The sequence below is a fragment of the Nanorana parkeri genome, unplaced genomic scaffold, assembly GCF_000935625.1.
Source record: "Nanorana parkeri isolate BGI_ZX_2015 unplaced genomic scaffold, ASM93562v1 scaffold785, whole genome shotgun sequence".
Lineage (NCBI taxonomy): Eukaryota > Metazoa > Chordata > Amphibia > Anura > Dicroglossidae > Nanorana > Nanorana parkeri.
In genome coordinates this window covers 394,210-414,956 of record NW_017307053.1, presented here as the reverse complement: position 1 = coordinate 414,956, position 20,747 = coordinate 394,210, and the positions used below count along the sequence as shown (strand labels likewise).

The 20,747-nt window shown below is 37.7% G+C and overlaps 1 protein-coding gene across 1 annotated transcript in view; it reads left to right on the top strand.

Annotated features, from left to right (window-relative positions):
- Nucleotides 1-20,747, top strand: part of COL9A1 (collagen type IX alpha 1 chain) — a 125,631-nt gene that overhangs the window by 47,687 nt on the left and 57,197 nt on the right. The window contains exons 12-19 of the mRNA XM_018564831.1: nucleotides 1,006-1,041; nucleotides 4,833-4,856; nucleotides 7,540-7,593; nucleotides 9,213-9,266; nucleotides 12,860-12,892; nucleotides 12,983-13,039; nucleotides 14,772-14,825; nucleotides 16,821-16,874. Of these exons, the coding sequence (XP_018420333.1) occupies nucleotides 1,006-1,041; nucleotides 4,833-4,856; nucleotides 7,540-7,593; nucleotides 9,213-9,266; nucleotides 12,860-12,892; nucleotides 12,983-13,039; nucleotides 14,772-14,825; nucleotides 16,821-16,874 (366 nt within the window). The remainder of the gene's footprint in view (nucleotides 1-1,005; nucleotides 1,042-4,832; nucleotides 4,857-7,539; nucleotides 7,594-9,212; nucleotides 9,267-12,859; nucleotides 12,893-12,982; nucleotides 13,040-14,771; nucleotides 14,826-16,820; nucleotides 16,875-20,747) is intronic.

The following is a 20,747-nucleotide window of genomic DNA, read 5'->3' as shown; positions in this document are numbered from 1 at the left end:
ATATATAGAGAGAGAGAGAGAGAGAGAGAGAGAGAGAGAGAGATACCCACACACATTAAATGCTTGTTATTGCCACTTGTTTGATCAAAACTAACATTTACAGATATTCACAAAGCAAATCCACATTTCATGTTGGTACTAAAAGTTCTACACCCAAATATCGATAACCTACAATTATTCCAAAATCAAGATGACGGTAAACTTGCAGATGACCTGGTAATCAAAAAAGGGGCCCCTTGCTCTAGCCCTTCTAAGTTGAACTTGTAAAGGGCTCCTTTAGCCTAAATATCCAATAACCATGATGCAGTATGCATGGCAAAAAGTACAAACTTCTCCAAATGAAAATAAATAAATAAAAATCACCTCCCACTTCACTAATTTATTAAGAAAGGCCTACAAAATAAATTCTAGAGTCATCTGTTTTAATCATCCAGTGGTGGTTCAGCTCTTCATTCAAGAACTGCAACTAGGTTGAAATATGGGGGAATAAAGCTCCCACATGTACTTTTTCGGATTTGTTTTAAGAACAGGATCATAAAACTCTTGAAGGTTCCAATGCTCTAGCTTTCGTGCCCAAAAATTAACTATTTAATTTGTTCACAAAAAAATATTGAAACATTACAAAGTTTATGTAGTGCATCAGTGAAATCATAAACCATTCATATGGGAATTGATGTGTTGGAATTTACCAGAATCACACAATACAATTGCTGTGCATCAGTATGAAATTCAGTAATTCTGGTTCTGGAAGAACCAAACTAAAGAGGTGGGAAGCATTACATAAAGGAAGCAAAAACCTAGAACAAGATACGGATCATAGGAACACCTAAAAGACATAAAAACACCGGAAAGACAGACATACACAGACACGTGCACTGACAGAGATCTGACCTTCTTTATTCTTCTAGCATTTTTATCACTGAAATTATCATTGATGATGCTGCAGAAATGTGCTGTACACCTGAAGTATTATGCTTTCTATAATGATCCAATATCTATTTTTAGGGTGAACCAGGAGCTCCAGGGGCTCGCGGACTATCTGTAAGTGTAATATAATATATAATAAAACGTCTTAATGCAAAGCATGATCAGTTGTTGTATCTAGATACTCTATGGGTACAAAGGCCATTTGTACATCATGTGATTACAGTATATAGTGGTTAATGCTGCTGTAAACACTGTTGTACTCAAGCTTGTTGACATATCCACATATTACAAAAAAGGAAAGCATTAAAAGGGCATAATGCAGCAGGTTTGGGTTACCATAAATAAATACTTTTCATCATTGTGTCAGCTTCAATGCATTGGTTATATATGTCTTCCTCCAGCTCCTGTGCAATGTTGTGCTTTATCTCACCAGCATCATATTACTTTTTCTGCAAGTGTGTTACCTCTACCAGGAAGTGACATGAATGCTATTTGCCATCGGATGATACAGATAAACTATAAGAAAGAATCAACTAGCAGATGCTAGATTCAGTTTGGAAACTGTTCCCAAATATCTCTTTCTGTAGCACTAATGTCACAGTTCCAATACTATGTTCTGTAGCTTGCTAGGCTCAGCATAACTGGTCTAGGCTTCATATTTCTATGGTCTGATTTAAAATGACTCAGCTCTATCTTACAATATGATACTTTCAGCCACTGCTTTACAGATAAATGAATGTGAAACATAGCTTAGTTGAGGTCAAATTATATATGTCTGCTAGACAGAAATATGATTTTTTTTACATGAAATAAATCTTGTTGTCCCCTTTAGAATTAAGTGTAAAATAAAACTACAAAGGCTCCATAAATGTTTGGCAGCAGTAGATAATTATTTGCCATCTCAGAGATGTAAGGATATGGACCTTATGTACTATATTGATTACAAATGGGCATCATCCTTCACAGCCTTCCAGCTCTCCAGTCTACAATGAGGGTAGTAATGTAATTCCAACAGCCCTCCCCGCTACAAATTAAGGCTGCGCAATAGCCTTGGATGCAGATTGACATCCAGTGCCCATATTAAGTGTTTCACCATCCCTTGTTGTTGTCATATGGTGCTTTAACTGCTGTAGTTACCCAAAACAAAGGTTACTATTCACAGCTAAACAATCAAAGTTATCATGTATTTGCAATTGGTAGGAGTCTCTTGTTTAGACAATTTATTTAGTAATTGTATTTGGGGTTGTCTTATTATAAGATGGCTCACAGGTAGGGGAATACCTTTAGCCAGAAATGGACTTTGTACCAACTAATATCATTGCAGTGCTGGTGGTGTTACAAGCATTGGCAGCGACTAGATACCTGTATTGCATGCCTGCCTTTCCACTGATTTGCCATGTAAGTGTATTTGAAAGCAGCCCTCAGCTCCCCACTTCACCCCCACATAAGCATACAGTATGCATATGTAAACATCTGGTTTAATCTAATAGTGACCTCTTGAAGGAATGGAAACTGCAAAAACTACTGTAAATATATTACATTGATAGACCTTGGTAAATTCATGGGTGAAAAACCCTTAGCCACTAAGTAAACTGTACTTTAAAAAAATGTATTTTATGTATACTAAAGCAGACAAATCACCGCTCCCATTCTCAATGGCTCCCCACCTCGAGAGTATCCCATGTGCTGGTGTGAAACCGCTCTCCTGTCCAAGTTACAAATCCCACACAAATACTGCACTCCACATGCCCTTTAACAAGAAAAAAAGTCTATATGCAAAATACCAAATACTCTCTTTCATTCCTCCAATGTTATCTACCAGCCCCTAATGCGTTTCACCAATCAGGCTTAATTGTCGAGAGTTCTACGATTAAGCCCGATGGGTGAATAAAGACTTTTATTTTATACTTGGTGACGATCCTGTGGAGTGCAGTATTTGTATGGGATTTGTTTTATGTATAGGCTGTAATTAGAAATGTACATGGAGGTGACCATATTTTTATACAATATATGCAGGCTGCTCTTTCTGTTTATTACTGTCGCACTATGATTGTCCAGGTTAAAGTTTTTCAGTTTGCTAAAGCTGCCTGAAAACATTGATCTCAGGTGGCCAGTCTTGTTGTAAGTAATACAGTATAGGTCTAATGTACAGGTTTTAACTAGAGAAAGAATCTGTCTACCTGAATATGAGGTAACCTAATGAAAACAAGAAACAGCAACAAAATAAAACTGTTATAGTCACTTCTACTATTAGTTTGTAATATTGAGCCAAAATGTGCACACACATGTGTGGAGTTTAGAGTGGCTTTGTTAAATTAAAAATTCCTGCAACAAGAGTTATAAACTCACTCATCTAAGAAAGACTGATCAGTCTAAGAGTTGGCCGTACAGTGTTTTCTCTGAGGTCCACTAAGGGAACCATTTTGTTTTGATTGAAAAATATACTTTATTAATGTAATCAAATATACAAAAACAAGCTATACAATCGGGGTACATTCTACCTCGTACTGCGCCGCAGCGCATATCCATTGCAGTAAATGCATGCCACAGTTTCATAGCAACTAGATGCAGGAGAGTTCACATTAGCTAGATATGGTACTCTGTGAAGCAAAAGCTTCACTTAGTGATTGTGTATTTTAAATTGTGCAGATCAACACATTCTTTCAGCTACCAATGCCAGGAAGTGCACAGTGGGTGTCCGGAATGTGCATTAAGTATCCCTTTTTAAATCCTGTGTGTACAATGTGCCTATGAGTGACAGCTGGAGTTTGACTGGTCACTAAAGACAAAATAAACACTTTTATTTATTTATTTTGTTGCAAATTAACCTCACTGCGTAGAATGTGGTTTTGAACCACGTTATATTCATTGTATTTTTTCTTTCTTCTAAAAATATACAATAAATACCATTACTCCCATTGTAATGCCATCCTTACTTAATATAGATTTTGAGGGGTACTTATGAACGTTTTAAAATTACTATGCTACACAATCTGGGAGATAGCAAGAAGATCCAACCTTAAAATGCTTCAACTTGGTATTTGCACAGGTTTAAGTCCTAAGGGATAGGTCCCTCAGTTAATATATATTTTAAGGTGTACTTACGCAAGTTTTTAAATTACTATGCTGCACAATCTGGGGGATAGTAAGCAAATCCAACATTTATACATTTTTAAACTTGGTATTTGCACAGATTTAGGCACTAAGGGATAGGTCCCTTAGGCACTGAGTGCTATCACATAGGGCATGGGGTGTCATTACCTTCTCCTTAAACAGAAGTTAGGGAATTTTTAAAGCTTTTGTAACCCTAGAATGCTTATTATCTTCCAGATAGCATAGTTCACTTATTTTCTAACTCACATTTTCTAACTATTTGGGCCAAATAATAGGAACGGCTTTCTGTGCCAATCCATTTAAACATAGTAACAGCAAATCATTGCTGCATTATTAGTTACTTCTGAACAGCTCACAAATATCTTCACTGAACTACAGGCTTCTCATTGTTTTTGTCAGCTAGCCAGCCAATTACTTCTCTTCCCCATAAACAATGAACATTTCTTTCAGCGCCATAGACTAATGCATCAGCAAATTAAAAACACTACACAAGAATAGTTTAAGAATAAAAATCCTAGTTATTGTTTCCTGTAAGGTAGTGAAAATGTTGTCCTTTACGAAAAATTACAGCATTTTTAGTGTAAGTGATGACTAATGGGCTAATGATGCGCAAGGCAACCAGTTTTCTAAAACGTTTATAAATGTAATTACCATTGTTTGCCATTGTTTTTCACGCAAAGAAGGCGATGGGAGAGTTTGGCGACAGAAGAATCATAGTTATGCTTTATGTCTGCAAACTTTAGTATAGTTCAAATATATAAGATTTAATTATTCTGTTTTCTTTTTCTAAGGGTGGTGGAGTTGCAGGGCCAAGGGTAAGTAGAGAGCTTTCAGTATATTTGTTTTCTAGCAAATCAGTAACTACCTTCAAATGTTTTATCTGTCATTAGTGCATATGCACATATTCATATAAAATATCTCAGGTGTTTTCTATTTTCTTTCACAAGTTTGTAACAATTTTCCTAAACTTTCACATATCCGATAAAGGTGAATAAAGCAATGTGCCAGGCAGGGGTGTTGCTACACCCTGGCGCCCAGGGTTTTCTACTTAGTGTCCAGAGTTACTATTCCAAGTATGATCCTCTCTTCAACCATTTTTTCAGTCTTTGCAGAATAAGGCTTCTGATGTTTCTTTTGTATTATCCATACACCTCCGCTAATGGCTGCATATTTCCCTCACAGTACTTTAATTCCTCATTTATTTAAGCAAAGTTGCTACATTTCATTTTTTATTTCAGTCATGCCATCATGTTTGTATAATGAATGTAATGACTGGTTTTAGACCAATTTATTGTTTGCAGAAAAAAAAATATATTAGACTTAGACCAATATCTGATTTAATGGAGAACTATGAGGTGAGTGCTTTTCACTCACCTCATAGTTCCAGCCGACATGTGACAATGAGACTGTCACAGGTCAGCTCAGTAGATCGGGAGGTGAACGAACACATACCGGGTTCGCTCACCTCTCGATCCTGTCACGGCTCTCTGCCGTGACAGGGTGAGGGGCTGGATTCCCCTCTCCCCTCTCTGATCTGCCAGTGCTGACTGGCGGAACGGATGGGGAGGGGGCGGGTACAGCTGGCTCTGCCTCTAGATAGGCAGAGCCAGCTGTCAATCATGCAGCTGGGCGGATCCCGTCATCTACGTCGGGATCCGCTCCGGCTGCGGCGTCTCAGTATACAGCGAGCTGTAGCTTGAAGTATACTGAGCTTAGGGTAACGGGAGGATGCTAGTTTGTGTCCTCCCGTTACCCTAAGGAGAACTATGGGGAAAAACACTGACCCCATAGTTCTCCTTTAAAGAGTATTTATAACGATACTGAACAAGGCATTTCCAAATGTCCACATATTTCTATATGGCTACATTAGGGCAACGTGGTATGTTGTGATGGACTGCTTTTGGGTTTCCTTTGAGTGCACTGGTTCTCTGGTCTGGGGCCACTATAAGCAAAAGGCCAAAACAGCAAACTAAAAACAGAATTTTTATTATGTTATTTTTGCCACGCGTGTCACATGGCCCCTTCTGAAAAAAATCCTTTAGACAGCAATGGCACATAAATTGGTTTAAGCATAAGGCAAAGTGAGAATATTATTACAGTTCACACCCCTTCAATGGGCATAGAATAAGGTTTTAATTTAAATAGCTTCAGCCATCTATCTATCCAACAGACAGTTTTCTTGGTTGAAAACAACACCAAGAATCTGCCTCAATATGTTGTTTTTCCATTATTTACAGAAACATGCATAGCCAGTTTAGCTAGGACGTAGGTCTTGATGTCAAAGCCATTAGAGAGAATTTAAAAAAAAGTTGCTAGGCAGAAGTAAAAAGTGTAGGCATGGCAACATTACACAGCTAGTCACAAGAAGAACAAATGATAAGGATTGTACAAATGTCCATGTCAAGTACTGCATTAGATGCTTTTCTAGTATTGTGTAAAGGGAAATGTCCCTGAAACCTGCTGTAGCACTAGGTATACTGAAGACACTGCCACACTCTACATCAGCCATTCTTAACCTTTTTACCCCAGAGGAACCCTTGAAATCATTTTCAAGTCTCAGGGAACCCCTGCTAAAATAATATCAGCAAGTTGTAGATATAATAAAAAAAAATAATGAATGTTACTTATCTACAGTATTTGACACCCAAAATGGATAATTTAAAATCCATATGATCAGTGGGAGGAAAAATGCCCCCTGCTTTATGGTTAGTTGAAAGGTTGCATCATTTCGTTGGTAGTCTGTGGGAAGAATGCAAACTTTACAGAGGGCTAGAAAGATGTTATCATTGGTGTTTGAAGATTAAATAAATCACTGGCTCGGCCAAGTGTCATTGGCCCCAGAATTATGCAAGCACCTGCAGATGGGAGATCAATCAGCCACAACTAAGGAACCCTTAGCAACCTCTGGAGGAACCCTAGTTGAAAATGGCTGCTCTACATGCTTCAAATGTACATATATCAACAGCAGGCAGTAGACAATCTTCTCTGATAATTTTGCATATAATGTACCAAAATGGCAAGTCATTTTATTGCCATTTATTATTATTGCTTACACTATCTACAGTAGTTCACATGTGTAGATAGGAAATTGTATTTGAAATGCTTTAAATCTGCTCCCTGCAGATAAAAACAACACCAATTAAAGAAAACATGTACTAAGCAAATATCTGATTGCTTACCTCTGCTCATTTTACTCTGACTTCATTGCATGCTTCTCCCCTATCAGTAATTCAAAAAGTTTTGAAGCTAAAGGCAGCTAGGCAGCTAGTTTTCAGTGGTTAGCAATGGCAGTCCAAATATTTCTGCCTATACACATTTGATTGTATGCGTTGAATACATTAATTAAAAAGCAATAAATATTATTATAAAGTATTAATACAAATTTATATAAATACTGGAATCTGTTTTCCTATCTATTTCCTTTAAAGGGTGGGCCAGAAGTAATTATGTCTGCTGATACTTAAACCTATTTCTCATTTTGTTTTTATTTGCTTTTAGGGAGTATCTGGTCCATCAGGACTCCCAGGTGAACTTGGTCGCAGTGGTCCAGTGGTAAGTGTCTTCTCAGTCTTTAAATGTTCATTATTTACTCTGACAATAAACTATTTTGTACTGCATTTATGCCCTCTAAATCAAATAAATAATCTGGCTTTGCTTTAGAGATATACCCAGTTGCAGCAGTTAGAAATGATGCATCAATACCTTCTCTCTAAGCTTAATGCTGCCTCATCTACACATATGGAACATGAGAAAAAAATCTGCAGCACATTTGCTAGATCCCCATGAGTGCATACAGTTTTTACATACTGTACATGGATACCTGCTAATGTTCACCAAAGTGAAACTCTGCAGAATTTTTTTTTTACATTCTCCCAGGAGCATGATGTTTGGTGATGTTTAGTGTGACTAAAAAGCAGTACCAGCTGGGGAAGAACCAATATTTAACACTTATTTATCTTGCATACCTAGTACTGAGGCTGCATAAAAGTACTGAGGCTAGTAACATTTCTCAGCTCAATCAAAATATTAGTAGCTGATTATTTTCTGTTTTACTAAAAGGAACTGTAAAAACATTAGGTTCTGCACTTTGCAGAAGAAGATTAAGAAAATAAACTCGATTTTAAATTGTAAATTATCATTATTTAGGTTATAAAAATTAAATACATCCTGTAATATCAAAGAGGAAGCAAATTACGCTCATATTTTACAGTATTATTTGAGCAAATTCTGAATAGAGCTGTGTTTTGGAAGTCTAATGTACATTAGTCCTGCTTACTTAGTGCGTACACTTTATAAGGCAGGGGAGTCTCATAAATACAGTTCAATTGTATAGTGGCTCAATAGTAAGTAATTATGAAACTGTTAGAATGAAAGAGAGAGCTCATACACTAATTAAGGAGGAAACCTTCCTGAACCATACAATCTACAGTATTGACAGACAAGCACAGTCTGAATGGTCACAAGAGTTCTTTTCATTGCAACATTGGAGTATTGATTCAATAATTCAATACATAGACTGAATGAATAAGTATATCCAACCTCCAACCAGATGGCAAGGCTACTGTTCCACAAAGCTACCTGTCACAATCAAGATACTGTATAAACAGAATAGGGTTATAAGACCATCTGAATTGACATAATCACCATTAAGTGTAATTTCAGTGTTGCAGAGTACTTTCATTCTGCTGATGTTGGCTCCCAGTGTCTATAACAGGGATACATAATAATTAATTGCAAGAAGCTGTATCTCCTTAAAATGCAAACTGCTTCTATATGAAAATGCATTTTGTTACATTTACAAATATATTTATAATGTGTTAGAATTTGAGATTAGTTTTTTAGTTGTTACATTATATTTAGTTTGTTTTAGTTGTTGCATCTTGGCTCCTTCCATAGAATAATAATGGCCAGGAAATTGCACAGTAAGTTCTTAAATGCATAGGATTTGTGAATGCATGAACACTCTAACAAATACAACCTAATAGATGGCTGTGTCATTTGAATGATTAATGTATCATAAATTTCATATTTAAATTTTAAAAGACAAGTTTGCATTTTCTCACAAGGTACTGCTTTGTGTGGAAACACATGATCAGTGACATTAAGATTCACACTTTTATAATCCCTAAATCTTATCAAAATGAATACATAACTACATACTTTTGTTTTAGGGTGATTCTGGTCCCAGAGGTACTCCAGGTCCACCAGGGCCACCGGGACCTAGGGTAAGTAATCAAAACTGATGCATGAAACTGTACAGAACATGTCTGTGATCTAGACTGAGGAACATTCCTCTTTGAATCACAATTAGTATCCCTTTGTGTAAAAAATGTAAAGCCTTTCACCTAACAAAGTTATGACATAAATAAAATAAGAGGCTGTATAATGTAATACTGATTCAATTGCTTTTTCATGTTGGCTTGGTAATCATTCATTTTGGGCAATTATTATGTTTAACAAGGTTATGAAAAACCAATATATTTACATGCTATGTACATATACATCTATCCTCAATCCCTTTATGACTACCTTTTTTTATACTTTGGTGACCAGATTGATTCCAGTCAGGAAGGTTTAACTAACTTATTATTTTTACAAATAGTTAGAAAGTTAAAGTGTGCACATCCTTTGATAGTAAAGGGTAGAGGGAGACATTTTTTTAATGACAATTTTTAGTGTGCACATTTCTTTGTCAGGTATTCTCTGCCATATCACATTATGGATGTGTCCAGCTTCAACTTCCGCTGTGACAATGGATGCTAGAAACTTATCAGTACTAGTGATTGGCCAAACACCCCCGAGTTCGGTTCGAATTCGAACTTTAGAACATGGAAAAAGTTTGAATTCAGACTTAATTCAAGTCTATGTGGTCCAAACTTGAAAAATCAAATGTCCTCATTTTGAAGGCTTATATGCAAGTTAATGGCCATAAAAGGGTATGGGGATTCAGGTACTGCCCTGGGGACATGTATCAATGAAAAAAATACTTTTTAAAAATACAATTTTTAAAGGAGCTGTGATTTTAACATTGCTTAAAGTTAAACAATAAAAATGAAAATTTCCTTTAAATATCGTGCCTGGGGGGGGGGTCTCCTTAAACTGCCTGTAAAGTGGAAAATCTGTACGATGTATAGAACCTACTGCAGCAAAACTGACAAAAAAATTACATTTATAAATAAAACAAAAAAAGTGCAGTTCCTCCTCCCAAACGATACCAGACCCTTTAGGTTTGGTAGGAGTGTTAGGAGGGACCCATTAAAAAAAAAGAAAAAAAAAGTGCGTGGGGTTCCCCCTCAAGTCATACCAGGCCCTTAAGATCTCGTGGGAATTTTTTTTTTTTTTTAAGCATATGGTATGTTATTGAAAGTAATAATGCATCGATACAAATAAAAACAGTGTCATTCAATGGGGTGCTTATTCACATCAGGGTACCCAGATGCACCACCCTCCCTTGTGAATGAGTAAGGGGTACTTGTACCCCTACCCATTCACTAAAGAGTTAAACTACATTTTTAAAAAAGAGGCCAGACTTATAGGGAAAATCCTTTAATTGAACAAAAAATGCAACAAAGGCATTTGACAATTCCTATATTGTTAAAAAAAAAATGGATCCACTGACGTAATCCAGGGTCAATCAGGACATCCAGCGTTGTCCACGACGACGACGACTCAACAAAATAAAAAATTAAACAAGAAAAAATAAATAGAAATTTTAAAAAAACCTGACGCCCGCCGACCCATCCGCTCGCGACAAACTCCCGCCATAGAATGACATTCTGACAGATGCCGGCAAAATATAAATAATTGGGTGGAGCTAGCGGTGACAGCTAGCTAGCTCCACCCAACTGTTTACAGTTGTACGGCACCTGACAGGTGAACCATGATTGGGCAAAGGCATCATGACTTTGCCCAATCATGGCTTTTGAGTTCTCTGTGCCATGATTGGGCAAAGTCTTGCACCTGACCTGTGGTGCAGAAAAGAAATAGACACCGGCACTCCAATAGTAAATCGATTACGTCTATTTATTGACATGCATCAAAAGCAAAATAGTAGGCCTGATGAAGGGGTTCCTGTGTGCCCCCGAAACGTCGCACTAAGTGTCTTATTTTGCTTTTGATGCATGTCAATAAATAGACGTAATCGATTTACTATTGGAGTGCCGGTGTCTATTTCTTTTCTGCATTACTTTGACGGTGGCCATCCGTCGACTACTGAGCACCCAGGATACTTTGTTGGACGTGCGGTCAGGAGTGCAATGGGTACATGGACTGTGACCTGTGGTACAGGCGCAAGGCTTTAGCCAATCGGCTTCACAAGGCACTGCACAGTGCACAGTGCTCTGTGGGGCGCTCGGCGGGCTGTTCGCACACAACTAGCAATGTTAGAGTTGAAATCTTTGTCGACTCGAACATCGAGCTCAATACTAATCAGTACACATTGCATGTAAAAGTGCATATTTGCATCTGCATTCATTTGGACACTTTAATATTAGCTTCTGTAGGCACATGGGGGTGTAATTTAGTTCTTTTTTTGTAGTATTCAAAGAACAACATGTTCTTTTGAATACTATGTATGTATGTATGTGTGTATGCTACTGCAGTAAAACAGATATATGTTGTAAATTGTAACGTAAGCTTAGCTTTAACACATTAGGTAGGAATTAAGGAATCAGGTTTGTAGGCCAGTGGCAGTAAAAACATGAGCTGTAAAAAGAAGGTGACTCTTCAGTTTCTGGTCACACTTTCTGTAGACACAGCATTGCTGCACAGGAGCTCTTCAGTGAAAGTGAATGTAGACTTATGTGACCTAACATGTTGGTTTCATGCTAAGTGAATTTAAATTGTAGTACCATTTGATCTGATTGCCATGGCTCAGAGGTAAGTTTTAATGCATTACTAATCCTAACCGTCTTCCCAATGACTGGCAAATCAATGGATTTGGATCTAGCTTTGTGGTTTAGGTCCATTTTAAGGCTTATTTCAGCACTTTATAGATCTACCCCTATTGAACATGTTGTAAAACGTAAAAAAGGCTAGTCTACCCAAAATTGATAGTTCAGTGTAAATGGATTCTAGTGCAATGAATCTCAAACCAGCTTCTTCTTTGTTGCACACAGGGACAAAAGTCACCCTATAAAAAATTACAGTTCTTTCCCTTGTCCCCCTTATTAGTATGTCAATCAAGATGGTTTCGCTCCCCCTGCAGCATTCTGTATAATTGACAATAAATGGAGAATTTACAGGTAGACCACCTCATAATGGCTAGTTCTGATGTGGTGAAGCTGGGAACTCTCAGATTGCTGAGATTTTACCCCTAGAATCTCCCAGAAATTAGGAAGACAGTGAGTGTATCCATCTTAAATGTAAATATGCGTCAGGTTAGATGTATTTGCTTATTTTATGGTGCTGCAGTCCATAAATGTTAATTACACTTTGAAGAAGAATGTGGTTATTAGCCCCTTGCCAGCCCCCAACCTGGCATACCAGGTTACCTCCTCTTCTCTTTATCATCACTGAGGACCTTTCTGGAAAAGTGGTCCTACTCATAGTTATGATACCAATGATCTAACCTCAGGATTGGTATTTATTCTAAAAAGTTTTAACATATTGTTAGGACAATCATTTTCAGCCGGAAATATAATTTTACAGTAGGTAAAAACATTGAAAAAGATTCAGCCCTTCGACAACATAGTTGTATAGCAAACATAGCAGCATTTTACGTCATTCACATTTTCAATTACAATTTATTTTCCTTTTGATTTATGATGTGTTGTGTCTCTGAGCGAATGCAGAAATAGTCTATTTTTGTTTTTAACAGGGAACAGTTGCACTGCGAGAGGGAGATCCCCTGGTGAGTTCTGTGTGAAAAGCATTAACAACTGTGTCAATGCTCTGATCGCTTTCAATTTGTTATTTATTAGGTCTATTATTTTATTTTCAGTGTCCTAACTCTTGCCCACCGGGACGTACAGGTTATCCAGGTTTGCCTGGAATGAAGGTAAGGACATGCTTTCAGCCTGAAATTGTTTGAATTTGTGATGTATGATAACAACTCACAAAGACAACACTGAGTGAATAGGTGACCATAAACTATACATTTCCTTAAAAATTATCATGTCCAGATCTGTGACTGTAGGTATGGGTCATAACTGTAGAAGCAATGTTAGCAAATATATGGAAGGATGTGGAAGAGAGGATAAAAAGAAGGAAGTATAGATTGAAGGATAAATAACATCATTTTAGTATTATCCACAGGCTTGCTTATTTAATAGGTAGAAACAGAGTGAAGCAATCCAGAAAACTTAATCAGAACTAATGTATCACTTGTTCGAAAATAATTGGTTGCTAGGTATTACTGATTTTTCAAACACGCTTTATATTATGTGGCATTAGAGGTCTTCACCTACCTGCTATGTCTTTGTGTGGGCTTCTTTTTTTTTTTGCTATTACATTATCAATGTAAAAATAACATAATTCAATTAGGAAACATGGTAATGTCATCATGTTGCAGTGTGCAGGATAAATGTCATGTATAGATATGTAAGGTTTAATTTATTTTACAAAATGGGTTGTCTGATTTGGCTGAATAGTTTTGTACAATCATTTTAACCTAAATGTTATTTCAGGTAAAGTGAAAAAGCAGTACTATATCTGGAATGATATAAAAGTGTCAGTTTTTCCTACTTAAAGAAATCTATGTTTTGCTTATTTGGGGCAAGGCAACGGGATGGTTTTAAGGACCTCTCCCCAAGCAGCACATTCTCACCTTCCTTTGCACCTCCATCACATTGCTCAGCCACCTGTGTAAGCCCAGTGTAAGCTCCCTAGTTGGAGCAGACTGCCCCCTGGCTCATGTGACAGTGCTTGGCCAATCAAAAGAACCAGTGCTGTCGTGTAAAAGGAGGGGGAGTGAGTCACATGTTCTTTGTTTGCTTCATTGTAAATGTAAGAATATGTTGGTGAGGGGGGAAATAAATACAAAACTGTTGCTTTGCCCTGTATAGATGAGGGATGTATAGGTGATGAAATCTCTCTTTTTCTGAGATATGTAACTGCTTGAAAACAGTTATCTCATTAATTTCAATGTGCTACAGATGTTATGACATGCCACCAAGAGGTTAAAGAAAATCTTTCAAATTCCCCATTTAGCATATAGTGTGAGAACATTTTCAAAGCCCACCACTTAACCCAACAATACTCTCTTTTTCTATGCTCCCTGCCATGCCATTGCTATGTAGTACTAAACCTGTGTAAGCTCTATGTACACTATGTATATATATATATCAGAGCTTAAACAGGGTTGATGAGACTGTCCTCCTCTTCAAATAATTATAATTGGTCACTCAGGCCTGAGCACTTCATCCTGGGACAAGTTCACATGCTCCTTCACACTTGGAAATACTAGAAATTTGCAATGGCTGCTATGAAAAATTAAACAGGCAGGGGAGGGCTGGGGAAGGCCAGTATAAATAGGCCACGGGTTAGGCTGGTAACAGACTCTGTCACTTGAACAGTAATATTTTCTTCCAGTCTATTAGTAGCAAAAATATTTCATTTCTATTGTAGCTCTAACCTTAAAGTCACTTTTTTCAGTTTCCATCTTGTGGATCTGCATTGCCACTCTTAGACACCAGGAAGTGAACAGTCGCATTATTAATCATAATCAGTGTCACATAAACATCACATAGCTATGATAAAAAAACAATTATTATTTTTGTCTATAATTTCAGGGCCACAAAGGTGTAAAAGGAGAAGCTGGTGAACCTGGAAAACAAGGCCATAAGGTAATCATTTGAATCACTATATATTTTAAAAAGGAAAGCTTTTTAAAGCTTTGAGAAAGTTTAAAAAAAATTCAAGTGACAAAAGGCATACAATTAGTTGGTGAAGTTGCATGGCTGCCATTTGTATTTGCATGAGTTTGTCAAGTGGTAGTATATCAAACACAGCTGGGCTTGCTGATTATTGAAAATGTTTTGCCATTCATTTCAAGTGGTTCTTAATTTACAACATGTCTGTCCCCCATGGGGACTTTTAACCCCAGATTACCTTTGCATCAAAAAATGTTAAAATGCTCAACAGAAAATTGCAGAAGACTTTATTCTGGTATATGTAAAATTCAATTTATAGGTGAACGCTAAAATAAAGCATCATCCAGAACTTTTATTTGTGGTTTTGGACAGATTCGGGAAATGTTAGAACCAGTGTCAATATTTTATTATTTTAAGATTTAGGATGGAGGAGCACTGGACTTTAAGCATGGTGGAGGTTCTGAATGAATCGGCTCTCTAATGTCTGGAATCCAACAGGATTTTTGGGAAAGTAAAATTATGTGGATTGAAACATTGAGAGCACCAAGCCATAGGTCTTGGTCTAGATAAAACTTTTTTTTATTTGTCACAAAAGCAAGACATGAATTTGGTTGGATGGCTTTTTGATTTTTTTAGTTGCTTCTCATCATATCCTGTATGGGTAATCTGTCTTCCTGGGTCCCAAGCCCTACTCCATAAAAGCCATGGGTTCCATTCACAGCCAAAAAAATCTAAAACAGCTATATGCAGTTTGGAATACATGGTTCTATAATTTTAAGCTATACTTGAACTATACATCAGCAGTTCTGGTTGTGCAGCTTGCTGATGGGGTATAAAGAAATCATTTGCATCATTATTCTCAAAAATAAGCAGATAATTCCTCATTTTAGGACAGTGGGTCCTAAAATGAGGAATTATCTGCTTATTTTTGAGATATAGTGGAGTGAGGCATGTGCATACCTTCTGTTGTAACAAGGCTCTACTGTGCTACACACTGTTTCAGTAGGAGGGCTTTTTATTTTTTTTTTACTTCACACCATAACCTGTATGGTTATACTGTCTATTTGTCACAATAAAAACGTCTTTCAAGAGCTTACATCCAATGCATTTGGAGACAGGGGTTTTACACAAATACTTCATAAAATGTAGGTGCAGGAGGAATCTGATTGTGAAAATGATTATCCTGGGGTTTAACTCTTTGTCAACTGTAGTTGAAGGCTCATTCAGTTAGGCTGTCAGACAGCCATACAAACTCACTCAACAAGCCTACATTTTAAGAATTCATTACATCTTGCTAATAATAAATGCTGTTGCTCCTGCTACATGTATTAGGTATAGAGAAAGTATCATGCCAGGCAAATGAAAACGACATACCTTTATATAATAATTCAATCAGTGCCATTTCTGGTATGGGGAAATGGGGCTGATTCATGAAAACTGAAGGTAAAAAATTATGTTTGGAACTGGAGTTGTTTTTAAAAGTGACACCTGATTGTTTGTTATAAGCAACACTTCCAACTATTTACACATCTCCTGTTCTCCAGTTTTTCATGACACTGTAACAGCGTCCAATGCATAGACAAAGCAATATGCCGTATGTCCTATGACTTTAGTACATAATGTGTGTATTAAAATTAAAAAATATTTGGATATATACGTTCTAGCACCGTGTTTTTTTAGTGAATGAAATAACTTAACTGATGCAATTGTATTTGGACCATTTCTATTAATTTTTAAAAAAATTCTACTTCTGTGTAGTATTGCAGCAGTGCAGAATCTCTAAAGCTGTAATTTCTCCAAACTGTATAAGAGAAGCTATAAATGTTGACATGGTGGGTTTTATCATGAGAAGATTTATCAAGCCAGTTGTAGGTACTTCAAATGCTGCTTTTGCCATAACACTCTGATATTTAGTACATTTCCAAGTATTCTTGTTTTACAGAAAGTATTTTTTTCCTCTTGTTACAGGGAGAAGAAGGAGAACAAGGAGTTATTGGAGAAGTTGGATCCCAAGGCCCTCCAGTAAAGTGCTTTTATTTTGGAAACTATTCTAAAAGGATACATTTACATCTGATTTACTTGTGATGAATAACATCTAGATAATTTTATAATTTAAATAAATTAGGAAATGTGTCACCTTATTAGCCTAGTATATCAGTAGTTTCCTTTTGTAACTAGATTTGATCACAAAAACCTGAACTTCCGCTGGATTAAAAAAAAAAATGTGCCTACTTTATACAGACAAGGCATCTTGTTGGGAATAATCTGTTTAAGGCATTTGTATGTGTGTGCTATGGTGGCATCCTGTGTCTCACTCCAATATACTATGGTGGAATATCAAAGTAGACCATAGACTTTACTATGTTTACTCATAGGTCAATATAGACAAATGCACATTGGTGTAAAATCTTAAAATATTGGAGGAAATGTGCAAAACGTAGGTACAACCTAAACAGAATATACTGGGTTTCTTGGCTCTTTAAGATGATTTTCTCTCTATATATCTCAAATTATTCTTTTTCAAAACCAGTCATCTATAGAAACCTTGCCTTTAAGGTAACAGTTTTGTATTAATAGAAGCCTTTAATCTAGTGCACGTTTAACACTGAGAGGTTGTTAATGCTATGTCTCCACAGTTACAACTTTACCTTGTAAGCGTATGACCAGAAATGACTTACAGGTTAACAGGGCATCTTGCCTGCAGACATTCTCTTACACAGCAAGGAAAAAGCACGAGTAAAGAATTACTGTGACAGTAAAGCAATTGCAGTTCTATGTATATACATTCCTTATAAAATACACTTGTAATATACTACCTTTCAAACAATATTATTTGCCATTAAAATTGAAAAGAACATTTCTTTATCATGTAATAAGGGACAACGATTTGCGGTTCTATGCAGCTATTCAGACTGGTGTTTACTCAGTAATGCCTTGGAGGTCCTACCCAGACCCTGCTGGACCGAAGATTGTGAGACTTGTCTGGAATGTGACTTTCAGGCACTGAGCTTTGTCTGTGGCACTTTCTAGGCATTTGGGTTCTGTGTTAGTTAGCCACAGAACACTTTACAGGCCTAGAGCCATGGGACAATTTCAGGTGTGACCCAGTCTCTAAAGAGTACCCCATATAGACTAATAAGTATCTAGGGGCTACAGCACTAATTGGTAATGGTGAATGCCACCAATACTCCCCTGTTATGTCTTTTTTCCCCGCAGAAATGGTTGAATGTCACGCCTGCCCTGCCCACTCTGTTCCTGCCTTTTTCTTTCAGTGTAAGGTAGCTTCCTACCACCATTGCTCGTATTTGCTAGAGACACACGGTTCACACCTCAGGTTGTCCTTGCTGCTGCCTAGAGTGACCTCGTCACCTCTAGCCATTAAACCTCTCTTGCAGTGCAATATGACAGATCCCAAGCACAAGAGAAGCACTCCCACTGCATCTGATTGCTCCAGCTCACAATCCAATAACGGATCCAGGGAGGCCTGCTGTGTCCTTCCCAGGGGACTTGACACAGATAGTCTGGCTCGGTGTTACCTGCTTGAGTCAACACACTCCTCCCATAGCTCTGTCAAGTGTGACCCCCTCCTCTGCCTTATCCAAGGAGGAGTTCTCTGCAGGTATGCTGTATTTTATGGACAAAATTGCAATTATGATTGCTGACTTGGAACGTAGAGGTTTCTGCAGCTGAAGTGGCCTCTGAGTCTTCTGCTGTGAATGTACCATCTGACTTAGAATCTCACAAATCCTTAAAGGATGGATTTCTTCCTGAAAACTTTCAGTCAGCTGAATTAATTCCCAGGTTAAAAATACCATAGCAGCTCTTATTGATGCTGTAAGAGCCTCATTTAAAATGGAATAGCCTGTGACTTCTACTAATGCTGTTATCAGTCTGGGATACCTAAAAGGTCCCAAGACTATTAACATTTTTTCTAGTACACTCTTTACTTCTACTGTACAGAAAGTGGAATTTTCCTGACAAACTACTTACTCCTTCCAAATACTTTTGAGACCAACATCTATTTGTTGAAGAACTTCATAAAAAGCGAGCCATTCCCATTGTTGATTCCGGGCGATATCCCATCTTAAAACACATACTGTAGCTATTGAAGATACTCCAGTGTTTAAGGATCCCATTGATAAAACTTTGGAAGCCCTTTACAAAGCCTTGTTTTCACTAGCAGGCCCTGATATGCAAACTACTAGCGCTGTAATGTGAATCTGTCATACCTTAGGGTGAGTGGATTTAGCTTATGTCAAAGGACCTAACTAGAGCCCTTACTGATCATTTAGTTGTTAAGCGCTTAAAGCTTTTGCCTTCAGCCCTACATTATTGCATTGTTGGCTTAGTTTAAATTATCTGTCTTACCTCTCAAATAAACCTTCTGTCTGTGAACATAAGGAGGTGGCTGAAATGTTGGACTGCGAAACAGCAATGTAATTTTTTTTACTGTGCATGCCTTTTGCTGGTGCTTCTCAGGACAGTTTCATAAAGGACATTACTGGTGGTTAGAGTATTCATTTACCCCAACTGGCAAATCTTCTGGCTCTGAAGCCAAAAAGAGTTCCTTTTGTTTTTTCCCACACTTCTGACTCCAAAGCCAAACGTAAGGGAGGGACCCAGTACAACCACAATCCTTGGGCCTCTAAATTCTCCAAAACTACATACATGTCCAAACCTCTTCAACATGAATGGATGCCCCCTGTTTCAAAGTGGGGTTGGCATCTGTTGGCCTTTGCAGACTGGTCAGAAATCATCTTGGATGCCTGGGTAGGGGATCTGGCTTGCAAAGGCTACAAGTTAGAGTTCTGCTCTCTACTCCTGCCCCACATCATGTTGTCAAACCTGTTTCTGTCTCCGCACAGGCTAGAAGACTTCCATACTTCTCTTGCAGACCTTTTGAACAAATAAGTTATTACCATTGCGGCAATGACACAAAGATTTCAGGGTTTTAAGTTCAACCTTTTCACTGTTTAAAAACCAAAAAGAGGCATTTGCTTCATCTTGGATCTGAAGGCTTTAAATGTGTTCATTCAAGTCTAAAAGTCCTAAATGGAACACGACCAAGTCTGACATGGAATCCACCAGAAAGGCTTTATAGCCTCTGTGAACATCAAAGATGCATACTTGCATGTCCTCATCTTTCTAATGCATTAACGGTATCTCCTTTATGTTGTGACACTCAACACTATCAGTTTGTAGCCCTACAGTTTGTGGCCTATCATCCATACTCCGTGTTCACCAAGGTTATGACCCCAATGCTAGCCTTACAACGCTGCTGGGGTATCCCTCCTGTGGAATACCTTAATAACCTCCTATTGAGGCAACAGTCAACTCAATACTGACCAGTATTGTGATGCGAACAGCCTGCACCTAAAAAAGATTTGGTTAGGTCATTTATCCTTCCCATACCAGGCAGACTATTTCAGCCAGCAGTGACTGGACCTCAGAAAATGGTCCATACACACGCAAATGTTTTATGTCCTGTGTCACAGGTGGGAAACCACAAATGTGAACCTTAGCCTTCAAATTCAATAACAAACTGGACAGTTTTGTTTCCAGGTGCAAAGATACTTTGGGCAGAAGCAGCAGTTGATCTGGTGACTCTTGTGGGACCAGTATAGTCTAATCTAAGGCTTTCCTCCTCTGAAATGACTTTTTTATCTACTGTGCAGGATCGAGATAGAGGGCACTCCGGTGGTCCTCGTAGCTTCTAACTCTCCCAGGTGGATATGGTACTCTGACCTGATCAAACTTCTGTCATTCCACATTGACCAGATCTCCTGTGTCAAGGATTAGTTTACCACCCTTCTTCATGGTTGCTGGCTTTATGGCAGGGGTCTCTCTGATTCAGTAATTGCAGGTTTAACATCACACATGGAAGGCTTGCTTCAC